Genomic DNA, 21,540 nt, shown 5'->3' on the forward strand with positions numbered 1-21,540 from the left:
TCAGCCCCAAGGACTGAATTGGGCCGAACTGCTCCAGGGACTGTCCTCAGCCTCCAGTAGCACTGCCTAGGTCCCTGGCCTTTTCTGGGCATCTGATGGGGTGGCCAGGGCTCCCTCATGGGATGCCCACCTTGGAGGGCAAAGCTCCGCCCCGCAGGGGAGCCTCGCACCACTTTCCAAACAGCTCCTCTGTGGCTTTGTCTGGGAAGCAGAAGGGATTGGGTCCACACCGTGGTTTCTGTTTGCTTAAGCCGCCTTTGTACTCCTGCCTGTAACTTCCTCCAGCCCGAGCCTTTGGCGACGGAGGAGCCTGGTAGGCTGCAGTCCATGGGGTCGCTGAGTCGGACACGGCTGAGCGGCTTCACTTTCACTTTTCAGTTTCATGCATTGGAGAAGGAAATGGCAACCCACTCCAGTGTTCTTGCCTGGAGAATCCCAGGGACAGGGGAACCTGGTGGGCTGCCGTCTATGGGGTCGCACAGAGTTGGACACGACTGTAGCGACCTAGCAGCAGTAGCTGCCATTGCAGGCCCAGCACAGAAGGTGTTCTTGCCTGTGGGGTGGAGTGGGAGGTGCTGAAACCGCCTGCCTGACCACACTGCTTAGAGTCTCAAGTTCAGAAATTTGTTTTCCAAGGTAATAGGCCACCCTTGTCACATGAGGTCTGGCAGGACAAACCTTGGAAGTGGAAATGCGTTTCTTAAGACCGGCGAGGACACTCTTGGTTAGATTGGAAAGGCAGGAGTGATACCTCAGGTTTTCATGTCCTCACTGCAAGATTTACATCTCCTGGGACTTAAACATCAGTTCCGCCTAAGGAGGGAGGCTCAAGAAAATGTGAATTATGGGGATAAATCAGCAATTTAGATGGGAGCCAATTTTAGTGTTCACCCATGGAATGGTACAGGCACAAGGGTGTATTTATATTGAGTTATAAAGCAAAGACATAAAGGAAAGGAATTGTAGTTTTATGATTTTTAGCTGCTTTAATAAATTAAGTGATTATGTCAAGGAAGAGAAAACTGCAGAAATTGTGGCTTCATCGCAGCTGGGGGCTGCGGAGACGTTTTGTAGAGCAGGAGACTGGTTATTAGTGATCACAGAAGGCTGGGCAGATGATCAGATTGACATCAAGGAAGTTGTTGTCACGGCCCACAAACTGCCCCAACTGGGGGGACCAAGGCCCCGGTCCTCAGGCCATCTTCCCTCTAGGTCAGGGTACCTCTTTTTAGAAAACTCTTTATTTGTAAATAAGCTGTGACGATGACACTGAGCTGGTGGGTGAGCAGGGGCGCCAGAGCAGGAGTCTCCTCTCTGAGTTACAAGTGGGCATGGAGGCCTCCTTCCCTTTGCAGCATCATTTAACAGCGAGCCTCTCTGAGAACGATCGTTCCTTTACACATTGATGATTGGAAATTCTTTTTGCATACATCAGATGTGCAAACAAATATAAACAGTATGTAAACAAAGAGCAAGCGCTGTTCCACCTCTTGACCAGCTCCTCCTCCAAGGCCGTCACTGTGAGCAGAGTGATGGCAGAGATGGAGCAGGCACGCCCGCAGCGCACGTGCAGACCCCCGGCTTATGCATGTGTGGAGCAGAGTGTCCCCGGATCTTTCCACGGCTGCGACATCTGAACATCACATGGCTGAGTCGTCTCCTTAGGTCTGTTTATTCAGATCCCAGCCCTGCTCGATGTCACCTGTGTAATCTTTTGGACTTTTGTTTCCTTATCTATATAAGCTATGGACAATATTGTTAGGTGGTCGTGAGAATTACATGAATTAATTTACGTAAAGCCCTGATAACAGGGCCTGGCATCAACTGTAAAGTCATGTGCTATGTTTTGATGGTTGGTATTATTTAACCAGCCCTCTACCGAGGAAGCTGTGAGTTGTTTCCAGTGCCCTGGGCATTCTGCATATACACAGGCAGCAGTGCATCTGTGGGATAATTTCTGGACTTGCTCACGGTGGGTCCACGCAACCTGAAGTGGGGGGAGGCAGCTCTGAAGAACTGGCTTTTTGTTACTAGATAAAAGGATATATAATTTAAATTTTTTTATTTAATGTTTTACTGCAATAACATGAAATTTATTATTTTAACCATTTTCAAATCTACATTTCAGTGGCATTAGGGACATTCATGTCATTGTGGGCCCATCACCATCCATCCACCTCCAGAACTTTTTTATCACCCCAAAGTGAGACTCACCCATGAAACAATAACCTTCCATTCTATCCCCACAGCCCATGGCACCCACTGTTCTATTTTCTCTCTCTCCAAATTTGACTATTCTAGGTACCTCATCCGAGAAGGCAACGGCACCCCACTCCAGTACTCTTGCCTGGAAAATCCCATGGACGGAGGAGCCTGGTGGGCTGCAGTCCATGGAGTCGCTAAGAGTCGGACACGACTGAGCGACTTCGCTTTCACTTTTCACTTTCATGCATTGGAGAAGGCAATGGCACCCCACTCCAGTGCTCTTGCCTGGAGCATCCCAGGGACAGGGGAGCCTGGTGGGCTGCCGTCTATGGGGTCGCACAGAGTTGGACACGACTGAAGCGGCTTAGCAGCAGCAGCAGGTACCTCATATGAGCGGGATAACTTTCTTTACAAGAAGCAAGCATCTCCTAAGTTCATGGCTGCAGCCACCGTCTGCAGTGATTTTAGAGCCCAAAGAGGTAAGATCTGCCACTGTCTCCACTGCTTCCCCTTCTGTTTGTCACAAAGTGATGCAACGGGATGCCATGATTTTAGTTTTCTGAATGCTGAGTTTTAAGCCAGGTTTTCACTCTCCTCTTTCACTCTCATCAAGAGGCTCTTTAGTTCCTCTTTGCTTTCTGCCATTTGGATGATGTATCATCTGCATATCTGAGGTTGTTGATATTTCTCCTGGCAATCTTGATTCTAACTTGTGAGTCATCCAGCCCAGCGTTTCTCATGATGTACTCTGCATTGAAGTTAAATAAGCAGGGTGACAATATACAGCCTTGACGTAGTCCTTTCCCAGTTTTGAAGCAGTCCATTGTTTCATGTCTGGTTCTAGCTGTTGCTTCTTGTCCTGCATACAGGTTTCTCAGGAGCCAGGCAAGGTGGTCTAGTACTCCCGTCTCTCTCAGAATTTTCCACACTTTGTTGTGATCCACACAGTCAAAAGCTTTAGCACACAGTCAGTGAAGCAGAAGTAGATGTGGTTTTGGAATTCTCTTGCTTTTTCTTTGATCCAGCAGATCATAAATCCTTAGACTAATTCAACAAATATTTGTCAGGTACCCATGGTATACCTGACACTATTCCAGGCACTTGTATTGGAGACAGTCAAATATACAAGTAGATTACCTGGGGTCCATCCTGTGTAGGGCCTTGAATGCTGTTTTAAGAATGTTGGGCTTTACCATGCTCTGAACAGGGGTGTGACGTGAAGGCAGTTGGAAAGGGTCACTGAAACTCTGCGGGTGGGTGAGGGTGGGAGCAGGGAGGATAGGGGATGGTTGGTGTCTCAGAGGACAAGGAGCAAGGAGCAGTCAGAAACAGGGACGTCCTTGTGACGCAGACATGCAGGTGAGAGGAGGGGAGGGCAGAATGCTTACAGAATTGGGCCTGAGTCCCTGGAAAGTTGGAGCCACCATCGACTGACTTGAGACTGTGGTTTTGGTGCAGGGTGGGCTGGTGGCATCAGCCCATGTTAGTCTGATATTGTCGCTGACTGCCCATTGGAAATAGCTGGTGGGCCGTGGGTATTCAGGTCTGTGGTCCGAGGAGGGTGTAGCCCCTCTGCACAGAGATGGCTTGTGAAAGGCCAGCAGAGTGAGGGGCCACGGGGTGGAGACCTAAGGATAGAGTCCAGGGTGCCTGCAGAGTAGAGGTCAGGGGATGGGCAGGGCCCAGCCCCCTCAGATGGAGGAAGGCCCTGGAATGTTCCACCAGCCAGGGGAAGCTGTCAGGGAGGAGAGAGACTCAGTGGGTCAGGTGCCGCCCAGACTGGTGTAGGAGGCCTGAGAGCAGCTGGCTGGAGCCCCGGGGAGGGCCCTTGTCACCCTGACAGGGAAAGTCCCCACGGCCTCCCTCTCTCGGGTCCCACCAACCTGTTGCAGTAACTCGGGCTTTAAGAACATACGCCAACATGCATGCTTGTCATTATACTGCATATAACACTTCACTTTCAGGATTCTTGTGACTGTACTTTTTGTTTTGGTTTTTTGGCCGAGAGGCATGTGGGATCCTAGCTCCCCAGCCAGGGATTGAACCAACACCCTCTGCATGGGAAGGTGAAGTCTTAACTACTGGACCGCCAGGGAAATCCCATTCCTTGGCTTTTCTTAAAAATGTTTATTTTTCCATAAAAATTTTGGAGTCAGGACACCTAGTTCTCCTATTAGGATTCTATTAAGTCTAATTTATATATCTAAGGCAGTTATTGTGTTTCTATCCAGGATGTCTTTCCAGAAGGAAAGAACCACCAGTTAGAGCAGTGGTTCTCAATTTGGCAATGTGTGGACCAAGTTTCAGTTGTTGTCTCTGGGCTGGCACCTAGTTCAGAGAGGGTGGGATGAAGCCCCCACTGCAGAGACTTGCTGGGTCCCCAGGGTTAACGGTGCCACACTGGTGACCCCCGCCTCAGATGCCTGCAAACCAGCTTTCTGCCAAGGGCCCTCCTCCGTCTTCTGCTAGTGTTGGGCTGTTTCATGGCGCTCATCCTTCCGCGATGCTCTAGAAGGATAGACAGTGCGTGTGGACACTCGTCCTTCTCTTTAGCTGCCCAGGTTCTGACCCCCTCCTATCTAAGGGGGACGTGTTCGGTGGCATCCAATAATGTCACAGAAGTGAAACCAGCTGGACACCGTCCCCAGCTCCTCTTACAGCCTAAGAGCATGTGGGGGCCCTGGGCTTCTCCAGGCAGGTGCAGCAGCTGGGACTCTGGCCAGCCCTTCAAAGAGTGCAGTGCAGGAGCCTGTCTCCCTCCGGAAGGCAGCAGAGCTTGCCGGACAAGCTGTTAATACAAGGGTCCTGAGTTGCAGAATTCAGTGGCAACAGCAGGAATTTCCTCACCTGGCCACTCTGAACCTGGATTTTGGGCACTGCTGCTGGCTGCCTACAGCTAAGCCTTCTCTGCTTGACAGTTCTGTGGGCGTTTTTTCATTTCTGGCTGGGTCACGGTTGCTGTATGTGCGTTTCTCTAGTTATGGATAACAGGGTCTCCTCTCTAGTTTGGCTGCACGGGCTTCTTGTCGCGGTGGCTTCTCTTGTTGCCAAGCACAGGCTCTAGGGCATTGGGCTTCAGTAGCTGTGAGCCGTGAGCTCAGTAGTCATAGCTTGTGGGCTCCGTTGCCCTGAAGCATGTGGAATCCTCCCAGACCAGGGATCGAACTCGTGTTCCCTGCATTGGCAGGTGGACTCTCAACCACTAGACCACCAGGGACGTCCTCTGTGGGCTTTTAAGTACTCTTTGGATCACTTCCCTTTTGCTTTCAACACTGTGTCTGTTGCTTGCAACAAGAATCCTAACTTGATGCACATGGATTCATCACATTGTGAGAAAAACCAGAGGTTGAGATTTTCAACGCTGATTTAAGAGACTTTCTACTTCTATAGAAGATCTAAGTGTGAAACTCAGTATCCAAGCATGCAAGTTTCCTACCCCAAACACCAAGTACAGTTCGCTAGCACAATTATATCCTATAAAAGTCCTACATTAAAACCTTCCTTTGTTATTATCAGTCTGTGTAGAAGGGATATGATTTGGACCCATGCTATAAACAAACTGTGGGCCTGGATCTTAGAAGAAGGCTTTAAGACACACATACTTATTTTGCCTTAAATTTGGTTCTTTAGGAATGAGATGGTTTGGTGATGATTAATAACAGGATTGTTTGACAAAATACACAAAATCCATGTCAAACTCAGTGTCAGGCAGAGGAAGGAAATCATCACCAGCACCACTGGCTGTGGGTGGGGTGGTGATGGGCTGGCAGAGGAAGAGAAAGGCAAGAAGCGCAGTCAAGTTCATTATCTTCCTCCCTGGAAAGCACAGTTTGAATCCGTGTTGAATAAGGTAGAACATTCCTCAGGTTTGTTCTCACTGTGCAAACACTAGGCCCCTCTGGGTAACAGGACAGGCTTGGTATCAATTTGCCTTGAATTTCTGCCCACTGCCCAGGTCCGATCCTCTTCCAATCCGTTCTTCACTCCTCCGCTTCGACGGAAGATGCGGCTTTCTGTTGCCCCCTCTCACCCGGTCTGGTGCCCTTGTCCCAGCAGTGAGAATGGGGCCGGGTATAGAAGATGGACCTGGCACCCAGGACTGCCCGGGTGGGGGCTTGTCCCCACATGCCCTCTGCGGCCTCAGGTGCCTCCTGAACATGACAGGAGCCTCCCGGTCCCCCACGTCAGGAAGCAGAGTGATTGTCCAGAGACCCCAGTGCAAGCTGTTTGAGGTAAAACTGGGGGCGGCCAGATCCTGAGAGAGCCATGGGGATGTGCTCTGAGGCTGAGTGGAGCTGCAGGTGGGGTCCCCCCTTCCCAACGCCCGGGGAGCTGGGGGGCTGGAGCAAGAGGGCTGTGAGTCTGAAACACCAGAGTGAGCAGGAAGGTGGTGTGTGCTCTGCAGATGTGTTCATGCTTCAGAAACAGGGGGGGGGGGGGTGCACAATGTGTACATCAATTCCGCTTACACTCGGTGGTAACATTTAGGTATGGCTTAAAGGGAAAAAAGTGTCTATATTATGATGCACCTCATTTTGTTTTAGCAGCTGCTGCTGACTTGCCTGCCCTACACCCACTCTCCTCAGCAGTTTTTAGATATCCAGTGGCAAGTTTCCTAGGCCTAGAGATAAATTATAATTGGTCTTTTCTAGGGGCAGACCTGTCTAGGTTTTGAGAAACGTAAAGCTTCCATAATTGGGGAGTAGAGAGAACTTTTTTTTTTTCTGAGAAAAACTGTAATACTTAATACAAAATTAGGTGCCATAGACTGACAAACTATAAAGCAAATTACAGATTTTAAAGAGCTAGCAAATTCTACAAACATCATGAAATCCTGATGAATAACATCACCTCTGTATTAAGGGTGGCCATTTAATACATTTTTTTCCCTATAGTTTTGGGCTCTGTCCTCTTTGATCTAAGTCCAAAGCTTAGGAGAACTTAGAGGCTTTGTAAAGGAATTAGGAAATACCACAGACAGACTGAGGTAAGGTCAGGAAGGAAATTTCCAGAAATGCGGATTAAACAATCTGAGATAGGTAACTGTTCTGTTTTTATTACTTGCTGTGTAATACAGTGTGAATGGATGTCCACGTGGAAGCATACCCCTCCCCCCCAGGTCTGGTTCCCAGTGGCCACTCGGGTTAGGGGGGACTCACTACCACTGAACTGAGCCTTTTCTTTCATGTCCACTGAGGTTGGTCACAGCTTCCCCAGCAAGAATCGACAGAGGAGAGGCATCCTCAGCCCCAGGGGAGCACATGAGGAAGGCACTTGTGATGAGAGTTGTAACAGCACACCTTTCATACTGCAGCATTTCTCAAATGGAAGGCTCAGGTCAAAAGGTCTTGGAATTTTCCAGACCTTCAGGTGGATCCATATACCAAAACTAGTAATTCCTCTAACAGCTTAATGTCTAATACAACAAAACTTTACTCACCCTCAAACAGAAGCCAAGAATAAGGCAGATTCAGAGATGACTAATACATAAATCCAAGTGGACATAAAAGTCTTGACTCACTTGACAGATAATACACAAAAAAGCAAAAGCATAAACCTAAAAGGGAAAAATGTCTTTAATTGATGTGAAATAAATATTGTTGAAGTTCCAATTCTTTATTAGAAATTTCCAACTCCCATTTTAGTTAACAAGACAGCTGACATATAATCTCTTCCAGTGTTTCCAGAACACATCCTGAACCCTACCTTGTCAGCCACCTTTGAGGTAACATGAGCTCTTTCAGTAACAGCCGGTGCTTAGCGAATGTAAAGCAAAAGGCCCCAGAGCTGGCTTCATTTCACTGCTAAGACGTGTTGCTCCCCTGTCACCACGACTTGCTGCTGGGCTTGGTGGGCTCTGCTCAGGGGCCATGGGAGGGAAACTCGAGGGATGCACGCTATCCTGAATGAAGGACATCTTATGAAAGCAAGAGAGCATCCCAGTGGATAAGATGAGATACTGGTAACAATTACCAGACTTCTTAGAAAAGTGGAAAAAGGCTACGGTATTTTCTAAAATGATCAATGGTGCATGACCAACTTCTTGTTTCAAAGGGTTTGACACATCCAAATAATAGTCGGGTGTCTTGGTTTGATATGGGGGAAAAAGGAAATAGAAATCTCTTCTCCCATCCAGGCTTTTCTTTAGTGGTTCTCTAACTGACATTTGGACTGAGCCAGGCACAGGGGCTGCTGAAGCCACAATCTTGTCATTAGTGAGTAAATCTCACCTGACATTCTTTGTAAAACATGTACTACCAGATCTTGCCAGATGTTTATGGCGCCTTTTCACAATGCGAAGAGGGAACAACTTCTACAAACTTGTGGCTGTTAAGAAGTGGCCCCGTCATTTCATCATGTGGAGTCACTGGTTAACCTGGCTGGGCGAGGCTTGCTCTCGCAGCTCTGTGAGGAGCTCCCTGGCCAGTTTTCTCGACCTACGGGCTTCCATGCAAAGATGATCCCATCTGTACAAAGTATAGTCCAGGAGGCCAATAATCTCATTCATTATCGCATCCGTCTGAGCCATCTGGAATGTGGACAGAAAAGAAGACAAATTAGAACACTTTGCAGACAGACTCATCTCTTCCTTAGTGGACCAACCCTAACCATCCTGTCTCCAGAGGCAGCTGCATTCCTATCAGCTCCAGAGGGCTCTTGTTTTCAAGGTGATGAGCAAAGCAAGACCATTCTCAAACCTTGGCCATCTCGTGAGCAGAGTCATTTCCTAAAGCTCAGACACACAACAGCTACAGACAAATGCTTTATTTCTTGAACACCTGTCACAAGCTTTGGGGGTTATTTGCTGTGAGCAATAGAGGCAAATGAGCGTACTATGCTTGACTTTCTACAAAAGGCTCACTCTAATATGAGAACTGGAAAATGCTGAAAAGAGAGTGCCACCTGTTCTCACACAGACAGCTTTACAAATGGCATTCTTGGGCTCGCGGCTAGCCCACTTGTTTGTTAATAGGCACCTAAGGTTTTAACCCCCTTCATGGATCACAGCCTTGTTGAAGCTCAGCAGTTAAAAAGCTAAGATCATGGCATCCGATCCCATCATTTCATGGCAAATAATAGGGGAAAGTGGAAGCAGTAACAGATTTTATTTTCTTGGGCTCCAAAATAACTGCAGACAGTGACCGCAACCATGAAATTCAAAGATGCTTGTTCCTTGGAAGGAAAGTTATGACAAACTTAGCATATTCAAAAGCAGAGACATCACTTTGCAGACAGAAAGTCTGTATAATCAAAGCTATGGTTTTTCCAGTAGACATCTATGGATGTGTGAGTTGGACCACAAAGAAGGCTGAGCACTGAAGAACTGATGCTTTTGAACTGTGGTGCTGGAAAAGACTCTTAAGCTGCAAAGAGACTAAACCAGTCAATATTAATCCAAAATATTCATTGGAATGACTGATGCTGAAGCTCCAATATTTTGGTGCAAACAGCAGACTCATTGGAAAAAACCTTGATGCTGGGAAATACTGAAGGCAAAAGGAGAAGGGGTGGCAAAGGATAAGATGGTTAGAAGCATCACCAACTCAATGGGCATGAGTTTGAGCAAACTCCGGGAAACAGTGGACAGAGAAGCCTGGCATGCTGTATGCGTCCATGGGGTTGCAAAGAGTTGGACACGACTTAGCAACTAAGCAACAACAACAAAGGTTTTGACACTTGAATCTGAAGGGAAGCAGGAAACACAGAAACTGTCATTTCTGCTAAATACAGCCTTAGTTGTCGGTACCCTTAAGTGCCGTTTTCCTAAGAGTTTGGTTCAACAGAAAGGGGAAGAATCTCACAATCTGTGTGAAGAATTTATTGTGCTTTTTCAGACACAAGTATATAAGAACCTCTGTTTTTGAGAGTAATCTATGCCTTTTTGTTTCTTTTAAATATAGAATGCTTCACAAATCTACATGTCATCCTTGCACAGGGGCCATGCTAATCATCTCTATCTCCTTCAGATTTTAGGCTGTGCACTGCCAAAGTGAGCACCACGTATGTGTTTGCTGTGTGTGAGTCAAATGTTTGAGTCGCCTGAGCAGCCCAAGGCCAGGCTCCTTCCCTGTGTGCACGCTGGGCCCTTCTGGTAGGACGACCAGCTGCCCTGGTCCACCTGGGACTCTCTGGGGCCCAGGACAGCCTTCAGTCCCACGCCACCTCTGTCCGTGAGTCAAGGCAGATCACTCGGCAGCACGGGTGTTGAGTGAGTGAGAGCGGGGGACACCCTGGGCCCCTAGACGATGCTGGTGCTCCTCGGCCACCTACTGGCAGCCGCCCAAGCCGAGAGGGTCTCTGCAGGGGCTCGGGGCGGGGGTGGGCTGCCGGCCTGGGCAGATTCGATGTGGCTCTTGGTGTCCAGATCGTCCTCTCTTGGCTTTTACTTAGAAGCCATCACTGACGTTCTGTGCAAGCCACCTCAACTCCCACGTTCCACTCCAGGTCTCCAGTCACGTCGCCCCCCTGCCGCTGAGGGAGGGACGCTTGGCCAAGGGCATCTGTATGGGGCTTCAACTCGTTGTGAGCTCCGCGACGACAGAACTGAACTCTGTATTTCAGATCCAGGCTGCCTTTCGGCTGAGAGCGCTGTGGTCCAGCAACAGAAGACTGAAGGAGACCGAGAGAGAAACGTGAACTCAGAGCAGCTCACGGGGGCAGGAGAGGATGGGCCTCAGGGGCTGGAGGAACCTGGGCCCCAGCCGGGCTCCTTGTGCCTCATCCTCATCACAGAGGCTCCAAGGAGGAGAGAGTGGAGACGGTAAACCAGGAGCAGGGGGCAGAGAAGCTGAAGAACAAGGGGCGGGCGGGGCAGGGCTTCTGACCAAGGGGCTCAGTGGGGACTCAGAAGCTGAGCCCTGGGGCCTGTGCGTGAGCCCGAGGAAGCAGCCGGTGGGGAGCATCCTGCGGCAGAGGCTGGGGTGTGGGGCCACGAGGAGAGGAAGCTGAGCTGACGGCACACGGGGCCACTCGGGTAAGGCTGGAACACGGTGCAGAGAGCACAGGGCTCAGAGCCTAGAGCTCACACAACGACAGCAAGACTAGGACCCGGCCGGGGGCTGGCCCTGCTCCCTACTCTCCTTCTCACCAAAGCCAGGCCAGGGCTGGGGTTCAAGGCTGTCCCACCAAGCCCAGGCTTTCCCAGCTGGCCACCACCTGCTCCCAGTCAGGCAGACCTGGCCCGGAGGTCTTCCCAGGGGGCTCGAAGAGGACCCCGGGAGGAGCCAGTGCTGGGGGTACTCGTTGCACCTGTCCTGCTCGTAGCCGTGCTTGCCGGGCTGCCTTCAGCGGTCCATGTGCCACTACAGGAAGTCTTCGAGTAGGAAGGCCGGTATGTTAGTAAAGACAGTTCCAGAACACCTCTAAGGATAGCGCCCAGGAGGCACTCTGAGCTACAACCGGTTCTAAGGTGCTGGGCGGCCAGCGCCCACCTGCCTAGGGACCGGTACAGGAAAACAAACACTGCGTCTCAGCCTTTAATGATTTTTTTTTTTGGTAGCTGAGCTGACTTAGGAAAGTGAATGAAGATGTGTGGGGGTTTTCCGAGCTCCCCTAGGCTCAGGTGTAGATCAGCAGTGTTGACTGGGGTTGAGCTATTTTGTGGGAATTGGCCTCTGGCATCGGAGACAAGCCTGAGCTTGGTGACATGACCAGCTTCTGAGTCACCGCGGCCGTCCTGTGGGTGAGACCTGAGAGGGTGGTCCGTGTGAACGTGGACTGTTCCTGGAATGGAGGGAAATATGGTTGGAATACGGAAGCAGAGAACTGGGTGTCTCTGAGGAGCTTTCTCTGGACTGGATTCTCTCACACCCTTTGGGCTGGGACTCTGTAATCTCCCTGGCCTGCTTTCCAGCCCCAGGGGGACAGGATGTGGGAGGAGAAGGAGCGCACAGGCTCAGGGAGGAAGGGTGGCCAGGCCCGAGCAGGCTCCTTGGGCTGAGGCCCCTCCCCCAGGTTCCAGGGCCTGGGCAGGAGGTCAGAGGCCAGGCAACAAAAATACCACCGACGCTTGCATGGTTCAGAAGTGCCTGCCTCTGACTTTTTTATTTTTGAAAACAGGTTTTCTTTTATATATGCGTACTAAGTTGCTTCAGTCGTGTCCAACTCTTTGCGACCCTATGGACTATAGTCTGTCCATGGGATTCTCCAGGCATTTCTGCCTCCAGGAGATCTTCCCGAGCCAGGGATCAAACCCATGTCTTTTAGTTTTCCCGCATTAGCAGGCGCCACCTGGGAAGCCACTTCTCATATATATATGTTTGTTTGTTTTAATTTATATATATATACATACACATAAATATGTGTGTGTGTGTATATATATATATATATATATATATTTTTTTTTTTTTTTTTGGGCTGTGATGGGTCTTAGTTGTGGCATGTGGGATACAGTTCTCCCACCAGGGATTCAACCTGGGCCTCCTGCATTGGAAATTCAGAGTCTTACCCAGTGGACCACCAGGGAAGTCCCCTGAACTTTTAAAATAACTTTCAATTTTAAAACAGTTTTAGATTTATAGTTTGACCAAAAAGATAATACAGAGCAATCCCATACCCCCACACTCAGTTTTCATGTTAACATCTTATTAGTTTAGTATGTTTGTCAGAATTAATGAGCCAGTATCTATTCATTTTATTAACCCGACTTTTAGGTCAGACTTTATTCTGACCTCAGTTTTTCCCTAATGTCCTTCTTCTGGTCCAGGATTCCATCTAAGACACCACATTACATTTAACCATCGACTCTCCTTAGGCTCTTGTTGGCTGTGACAGTTTCTTAGACTTCCTTGTTTTTGATGACCATGACAGTCTTAAGGAGTATTGGTCAGGTATTTTTGTCAAATGTCCTTCAACTGGAGTTTGTCATTTTTTTTTTTTTTCATAATTCGACTGGGGTTATAGGTTTGGGGTAGGAAGGCTGTAGAGGTCAAGTGCCATTTTCGTCACTTCCCATCAGCGTGACCTAGTACTACTGATGTTGACCTTGATCACCTGGCTGAGGCAGTGGCTGACAAGTGACTATTATAAGTTATTCCTGGCCAGAGAGGAAAGTTGGTTGATACCCAGTTCTACAGGTATGAGGACATTCTTTAGCTCTCACCTATGGAGTTCTCCCACCCCAAGTGGATTTGGAGGTGAGATGTGCATTTTATAAAAGCACACGACAGATCGCTGTGCTGGGGTGGGCCCTGAGGAGATGGCACCCCGCATGTGACAAGCAAGTCCTCTTCTGCTCTTGGCCACACCCAGGCTCTGGGAGGTCTTCTGTCTGAGGCCTAGAAGATGGCCTGACAGGCTGGCTATGTGGCCTGCCTGCCCCACTTACCTTGTTCTCCTGGGACCAAGGAGAACCTTCTGGGTACTGGTGACTGAGTTTTTGGCAATCCCACTGGTCACTGGGACTTGCTTCACGTTCACATTCAAACAGAGCAGGAGAGAGCAGGAGGGGTCCTCTGGGTACTGGGAACATTCCTTTCTTGATTTGGTTGCTGGTTGCATGGGAGTTTTTGGTATGTAAAAATTCATCAAGTAATACTTTAATGTGTATGTATTATAAAAAATTAGAAACAGAAAAAAAACCCAGCAGTTTTTTTGAGATGAGCTTATAACATAAAATTTGCTATTTTAACTATTTTTAAACGTATAATTCAGTGACATGAATTATATTCACAGTGTTGTACAATGACCACTACTGTCCATTTCCATAACTTGCTCATTATCCCAAACAGGCACTCTGCACCACTCCCCACTCGATTCTACTATCTGTCTCTATGAATTGACCTATTCTAGGTATCTCACATGAGTACAGTCACATAGTATTTGTCCCTTTTTTGTGTCTGGCTTATTTCACTTAGCCCTCAAAGTTCATCCATGTTGTAGCATGTGCCATTCATTCATTCTAAGGCTGAATAATATTCTACTGTATGTACAAAGCGTATTTGGTTTATCCATTCATCTGCTGATGGGCATTTGGCTATTAGGCATAAAACTGCTATAAGCAGGAGTGAACAAGTATCTGTTTGAGTCCTTGCTTTCAGTTCCTTTGGGAACACACACAGAAGCAGAACAGCTGGATTATACGGTGATTCTATCTTTAAATTTTTGAGGAACCATCAAACTGTTTTCCACAGTGGCTGCATCATTTTAACATTCCCAACTGGAAAGGTGAGTGTTCAATTTCTCCACGTCCTTACCAAGACATGTCTTCCATTTTGTTTGACTTGTTTTATAGTATATGTCCTAGTCCCTGGGTCAGGAAGATCCCCTGGAGGAGGGCATGGCAACCCACTCCAGTATTCAATCCCATGGAAAGAGGAGACAGGCAGGCTACAGTCCATAGGGTCGCAAAGAGTCGGACATAACTGAAGCGGCTGAGCACACACACTATGTCCTAGTGGGTATGGAGCAGTGCCTCACTGTGGCTTTGATTTGCATTTCCCTAAGAGCTAATGTACATTGTCACCTTGCTTACTTAACTTATATGCGGAGTACATCATGAGAAACACTGGGCTGGAAGAAACACAAGCTAGAATCAAGATTGCCGGGAGAAATATCAATAACCTCAGATATGCAGATGACACCACCCTTATGGCAGAAAGTGAAGAGGAACTAAAAAGCCTCTTGATGAAAATGAAAGTGGAGAGTGAAAAAGTTGCTTAAAGCTCAACATTCAGAAAACGAAGATCATGGCATCCAGTCCCATCACTTCATGGGAAATAGATGGGGAAACAGTGGAAACAGTGTCAGACTTTATTTTTTTGGGCTCCCAAATCACTGTAGATGGTGATTGCAGCCATGAAATTAAAAGACGCTTACTCCTTGGAAGAAAAGTTATGACCAACCTAGACAGCATATTGAAAAGCAGAGACATTACTTTGCCAACTAAGGTCCGTTTAGTCAAGGCTATGGTTTTTCCAGTGGTCATGTATGGATGTGAGATTTGGACTGTAAAGAAGGCTGAGTGCCGAAGAATTGATGCTTTTGAACTGTGGTGTTGGAGAAGACTCTTGAGAGTCCCTTGGACTGCAAGGAGATCCAACCAGTCCATTCTGAAGGAGATCAGCCCTGGGATTTCTTTGTAAGGAATGATGCTAAAGCTGAAACTCCAGTAGTTTGGCCACTTCATGCAAAGAGTTGACTCATTGGAAAAGACTTTGATGCTGGGAGGGATTGGGGGCAGGAGGAGAAGGGGACGACAGAGGATGAGATGGCTGGATGGTATCACTGACTCGATGGACGTGAGTCTGAGTGAACTCCGGGAGTTGGTGATGGACAGGGAGGCCTGGCGTGCTGTGATTCATGGGGTCGCAAAGAGTCAGACATGACTGAGTGACTGAACAGAACTGAACTGAACTGAAGAGCTAATGACCAACCTAGACAGCATATTAAAAAGCAAAGACATTACTTTGCCAACAAAGGTCTATCTAGTCAAAGATACGTTTTTTCCAGTAGTCATGTATGGATGTGAGAGTTGGACTATGAAGAAAGCGGAGTGCTGCAGAATTGATGCTTTTGAAATGTGGTGTTGGAGAAGACTCTTCAGAGTCCCTTGGACTGCAAGGAGATCAAACCAGTCCATCCTAAAGGGAATCAGTCCTGAATATTCTTTGGAAGGACTGATGCTGAAGCTGAAACTCCAGTACTTTGGCTACCTGATGCGAAGAACTGACTCATTTGAAAAGACCCTGATGCTGGGAAAGATTGAAGGTGGGAGGAGAAGGGGATGACAGAGGATGAGATGGTTGGATGGCATCACAAACCATGAGTGTGAGTAAGCTCCAGGAGTTGGTGTTAGACAGGGAAGCCTGGCGTGCTGCAGTCCATAGGATCGCAAAGAGTCGGACATGACTGAGTGACTGGACTGAACTGAGGAAGGATTTCTTTGTAATTAGCAAATGTTTTTTAAATTTAAAAATTCAACTCTTTGAGCCACTGCAGTGAGCGCATTCTCAGTGAAGTCTTGTTTTTCTTCACAAGGAAGAAGAGTCATGCACGATAACAAAAAGATGGCCTGAGGAGATAGGAGACTAGCTTTCAGCCTGGATCCTGGCTATGAGCTGTGTGACCTGGGAGCAGTCTGCTTCCGTATCTGCGGCCCTCTTCCCTCCTCTATGCCATGCAGGTGTTGCACAGGGCAGGCTCCCCATCTGGCCTGGCTGCCTCTTCCCTTCCTGTCCATCCATGCTTGATGGATGGGACACAGGCTCTTCAAAGGCCAGGCCCTTGAGTGATAAGCCACGCTTCTCCTGGGTTGGGAATGAGAACCAGGATGCCAGAAAAGGGGAAACTTACGAGAGTGATGACTTCCCGGGCAATTGCGTGTCCTCCAGGAGCCCAGAGCAGGAAGTACAGGAGGAGGCGTCTGACCAGCTGCTGACAAGCCGGCGGTCTGGGGTCTCCACCTTGGTTCTCTTCAGCTGCTGCCTGCAAATCCCTGGCCGAGAGGGCTGGACTCCTGAACAGCTTTGTGAGGTGGCCAAGCACTGTCTTCACCTCCACCTGGGAATATAATTTCAAAAGAAGAGATCAGGGGAGGGTTGGGACATGTGTGGGGCTAGAATGGTTCTGTTCTCTGAAGCAGCCCCAGAAATGGGAGAGGACTGGTGCCCGAGGGAGGGCAGAGAGGGTGGACCATGTCTGAGTTTATACACTGCTCCACACAAACCCAAATGGGCGTAATGGAAATTTCTTGACTTTCGTCTTGCTCACTAAGCAGCCAGGGCACCATGCCAGGAATTGACCTTTTTTTGTTGTTGTTGTACAGAAGGAAATGGAGAAAAGTCCTCAGCAGAATGTAGTCATATTTTTATATTGTGGGAAAAAGAACAAAAGGCTCCTTGAAGACTTGCTCACTATCACAGCCACAGATCAATTAAAGCCCCGTGCTTGGACCTCCATTGAGTCCATGTGCTGATAAGAATGAGGTTTGCCTTTTGCCATCTTTGGTGGGGAGGAAGTGCCGGCTCAAACAGACACACACACACCCCCCACATTTGTTTTGTTTTGGACACTGGGACACTGTTCATACATATTTAAAGCTCAAGCAGAGGTCACAAGTCTGTGGAATCCATATAATAATAGTGATTGTTACAGGTCTGTGGATTGTTTCTGCATAAAAAATATGTATTTCATGCTGAGCCTTCTGTTTGCTATAAGAATGGGACATCAAGTTGTGACTTGGAAAACAAAGCAAGAACTGAAGGTTGTAGATCCAAAATGCCACGTGGACTCATGAACAGCTATGCTCCCTTACTTTCAAAAGAACACTTAGGCCCACTCTAAAAATGCCCATGACCAATTTTATGGATTTTGTGTGAGTTCTTTTTTTCTCTGAAAGTTAAGGCTTCATTCAATGAAGTTTGTCATAAATCCCAACATATTAGCACTGTTGTGTGAGCAACTCTGACCACAATGCAAGACCGTGAGAAACTGCACCCGGGGCCCTTCCGTGGCGGAGGGCCATGTCCTAACAGGAGAGGGCCACTCCCTCAGCACCTCTTGTCTGGGCCCATCCTGATGGCATCCACAGGAGCCCCCGGCCGTCCTGCATCTAGGCTGGTCTGCAGAAATGCCGGGGCTTAGGCAGTGATGCCTCCATAATCATGTTCTTCTTGTTCATCTTCTCCCTCACCCAGTACTCCCTGAGGCTTGTCTTTTTTCTTTCTCTTTTACTCCAGGCCACCTTTCCTTTCAAATACCTTCCTCATATGCCAAAAACGTTAATGCTTTCTAATCTTTTAAGGAGAAAAACATAAGCTTTCTTTTCTAAGTATTAATTTTTATACTGCAGTATGAAAATTTACATATGCTTACTGTAAAACATTTGAACAAAAAAGTAGAAAGAAAAAAATCAAAATGATGGTAACCACTATTCAAAGAGACTTATTAACAGTGAAGTTTATATCTTTGTCATTTTTTTTTCTATGCATTGTGAACACAGCACTCACTATATACAAGGAACTGTATTCTAGGGTTTTCACAGTGCACTATAAACAATTTACCATTATCTGTATAGCACAAGTTCTTTGATAACACGATCTTTCATGGCAGAATGCTATTCTGTGGCTGTGATGTCAAAGTCGCTCAGTCATGTCTGACTCTTTGCAACCCCAGAAACCATACAGTCCATGGACTTCTCCAGGCCAGAATACTGGAGTGGGTTACCTTTTCCCTTCTTCATGGGAATCTTCCCAACCCAGGGATTGAACCCAGGTCTCCCACATTGCTGGTGGATTCTTCACCAGCTGAGCCACAAGGGAAGCCCAAGAATACTGGAATGGGTAGCCTATCCCTTCTCCAGCGGCTCTTTCTGACCCAGGAATCAAACTGGGGTCTCCTGCATTGCAGGCAGACTCTTTACCAACAGAGCTATCAGGGAAGACCATTCTGTGGCTGTAATACACCGCAATTTATTTAGGCAATATCCTAACTACTAAAAGTGTAGGCCATTTCCAGTTATTGCAGTTACAAACAACACTGCAATGATGCTGTATATAAACCTTTACACAGCTCTCTAATTACTTCCTTAGGAGAATTCCTAGAAGGAGAATGACAGGGTTGAAGTGTATGAACCCTCACTTAATTTGAAAGTATACAAACATAGGAAGTTTTTGTTTTTTATCATGATTCAGTTCAAAGTTAACAAAAGGAAGTGAACACTGGCTGGCAGAGAACACAGTCGGCAGAGAACACAGTCTGCACAGACAGGAGTGGGTATTTGCACAGGCCGTATTGCATCCCAGGCAGGAATGGTTGCTCTTCGCCGCACCCACCTCGAGCTCCCATCACCACCTGCCCCAGTCTTGAATCTCAAGGATGCCCAGCAGAGGTGACGTTTCCAGCCACAGGACACTATCACATCCAGTTCAGTATTGTGATTTAACTATGCCTTTTAAGGTATTCTCACGGAGAATTCCATGGACAGCGGAGCCTGGTGGGCTACACAGTTCATGGGGTTACAAAGAGTCGGACACGACTGAGCGACAAACACTTCTAGTTTCACTTTAAGGCAAAAGCACAAGTAATGTCAAGCTCAGACAAACTGTATGATAATCATGTTTTTAAAGGTAGTTCACAGTCTGTCAAGTCACCCAACACACCCATCAAAGGGATTAAGCTCACAAAACCCAGGGGAGTGAGAACTATGTATTAATACTACCAGTTTGACTAGGAGAGCTGAGCCCCGCTGCTCCCCAGGATACCGCCCGCACCAGGGCCCCAGTCCCAGGCAGACAGCCGCCTCGGACGGAACAGCTAGGAAGGAAACTGACGTCCTGGCGCTAAGCTCCTCCGAGTGATCTAATCTGTTTTTATCCAGGCTGCCAAAGCACCCCCTGAGTGAGAACTATGTGTAAGTTTTATTAAAAAATAAACCAAAGAAGGACTAACTTAGCTGGTAGGAAGATATGCCAATGCAGAACTCTCTAGAAAATAAATGTTATGGGACTATTTACTTCTCTATACTTCAAAAGTAATCTGTCAGTTTCTATGATCCATACCGAATTTAACATAAAACCTACCAGTTTAGCTAATACAGAATCAAATATGAAATATATATAAAAAGCTGCAGAAATCATTAGTATTCATATGTGCTGTGTGCTCAGTCGTGTCTGACTCTTTGCAACCCCATGGACTATAGCCTGGCCAGGCTCCTCTGTCCGTGGGATTCTCCAGGCAAGAAGACTAGAGTGGGTTGCCATTTCCTCCTCCACAGGATCTTCCCAACCCAGGAATCAAATCCATGTCTCCTGTGTCTCCTGCACTGCAGACAGATTCTTTACCCACTAAGCCACTGGGGAAGCCCGAAAACAAACTAGGATTCTCTTTAATGTGATGTTTTAAAAGGGAAAAAAATAGTAAGCTCTCTTTTTAATCTGATAGAAATCTTGAAATACATGTTAATTTCTACTAAAAAAATGTTCTATTTGGGATCCAGAATGATCACCAAATTGCAACTTTTTGAAATCACAAACTTTTCTTGCCCCTGCCATGTAACATGCTTTTAAACAAGTAAAATGCACAGCCATACTGAACTAGTCTCTCTTTTTTTTTCAAACAACAGAAAACATCAAGCAAATGGAAGCACTGCTCTCTACATAAAGAAACCCACTCCCTTTAATTATTAAAATCAGGAAAAAGTGGTGGCAGTTGAACTTTTAAAAACCAGCAAATAGATGTTTGTAAGCAAGGCGCAAATGCCTTTCATCAATACATGGCTCCTGTAATTATCATATTCCACACAAAATAACAACTGTCTTTGCCATGGACACTTAGCCACTCCTGTACTTTGCTGCTCTGTTATTTAGGAAACGACCAAGTCTTTTTTTCAGAAGCTAAGTGGTTAATATCATGTGATTACTTTAGTAAGAGTTCTAAACAAAGCCGGTACTGTGAGGATCTACTGACTGATCCAAGAAAGGACTCAAGTCAAGAGGGAAGCAGACACGGCCAGGCCGCAGAGAAGAAAGAGGATGATGCTCCTCAGCAGAGGGTCAGGCCCTGTATGACAGCCCCTGGAGGGTGCAGCCCCCAGGCCGGCACGCCTGTGATTTAGGACAGAGCAGCAGTGACGAAGGAGAGAGAATGGCCCAGGGACAGCAGGGCTGCACTTGTTTCCTCGGTGCCTCCTGTGAGACCTGGCCTCCCGGTCCACTCCTGCCAGCAACAAAATATCTTGACTGCACGCCCAGGTCCCACTCACTCTTCCAGGCCCGTGGCTTCCTGTACCTGCTGAGGTGCCTGGAGGTCAGTGAAAGCCAAACCCACCACCGCAGGGTCCCTTCCTGCACCTGAGAGACCGTCCCCGAGGCCGCATGCCTTGGGCCGTGCCACCTACCATGGTCTGTGCTCTCTGCTGATGCCCGGCGCCTGGGCTGCAGCTGAAAGCCAGGAGCCACAGCAGGGCCTCTGGGGGTTCAGCCTCAGCTTCCGACATCAGTAACTGCTCAGCCGTGATATCAGCCCATCCTCCAAAGTGAACAAACAAAAACCAGCTCTCAAAGGGGCCTCCGTAGGACCTGGAACAGAAACAAAACACATGGCAGTTAGGCAGCTTGATTTCTTTTCCCGTTAGGTTTTTAAAGTGACTGTAGTGTCTGTGAATGGTTGGCTTCAATTGTTCTTATCCACTGAAGTACAGCTTGTAAGGAATACAAGTCAGGCTCAGAGAAAGAGCTCAAAACGCCACCCTGAACCATCACAGGATGTTCAAAGGCAGGCTTCCCTAAACCACCCATACCCTGAGGACCTAAGACTTTTATATCTTGACACCCAGGGCCCCTGAGTGAGCACAGACATTGGAGAAAGGAAGTTTTGGCCCATGACCAGCAAGAATGA

The 21,540-nt window shown here is 47.7% G+C and overlaps 1 protein-coding gene and 1 non-coding gene across 2 annotated transcripts in view; both read right to left on the bottom strand.

Moving 5' to 3' along the window:
* Nucleotides 1-8,490: 8,490 nt before the first annotated feature.
* Nucleotides 8,491-21,540, bottom strand: part of FANCC (FA complementation group C) — a 320,357-nt gene continuing 307,307 nt past the window's right edge. The window contains exons 13-15 of the mRNA XM_052644871.1: nt 21,041-21,221; nt 16,498-16,704; nt 8,491-8,734 (exon numbers count right to left, since the gene is read on the bottom strand). Of these exons, the coding sequence (XP_052500831.1) occupies nt 8,570-8,734; nt 16,498-16,704; nt 21,041-21,221 (553 nt within the window). The 3' untranslated portion in view covers nt 8,491-8,569. The remainder of the gene's footprint in view (nt 8,735-16,497; nt 16,705-21,040; nt 21,222-21,540) is intronic.
* On the bottom strand, nt 10,097-10,199 carry LOC128052944 (U6 spliceosomal RNA). The gene has a single exon (XR_008199894.1). It is a non-coding gene; the product is annotated as a U6 spliceosomal RNA (small nuclear RNA).

This window comes from Budorcas taxicolor, chromosome 8 (genome assembly GCF_023091745.1).
Source record: "Budorcas taxicolor isolate Tak-1 chromosome 8, Takin1.1, whole genome shotgun sequence".
Lineage (NCBI taxonomy): Eukaryota > Metazoa > Chordata > Mammalia > Artiodactyla > Bovidae > Budorcas > Budorcas taxicolor.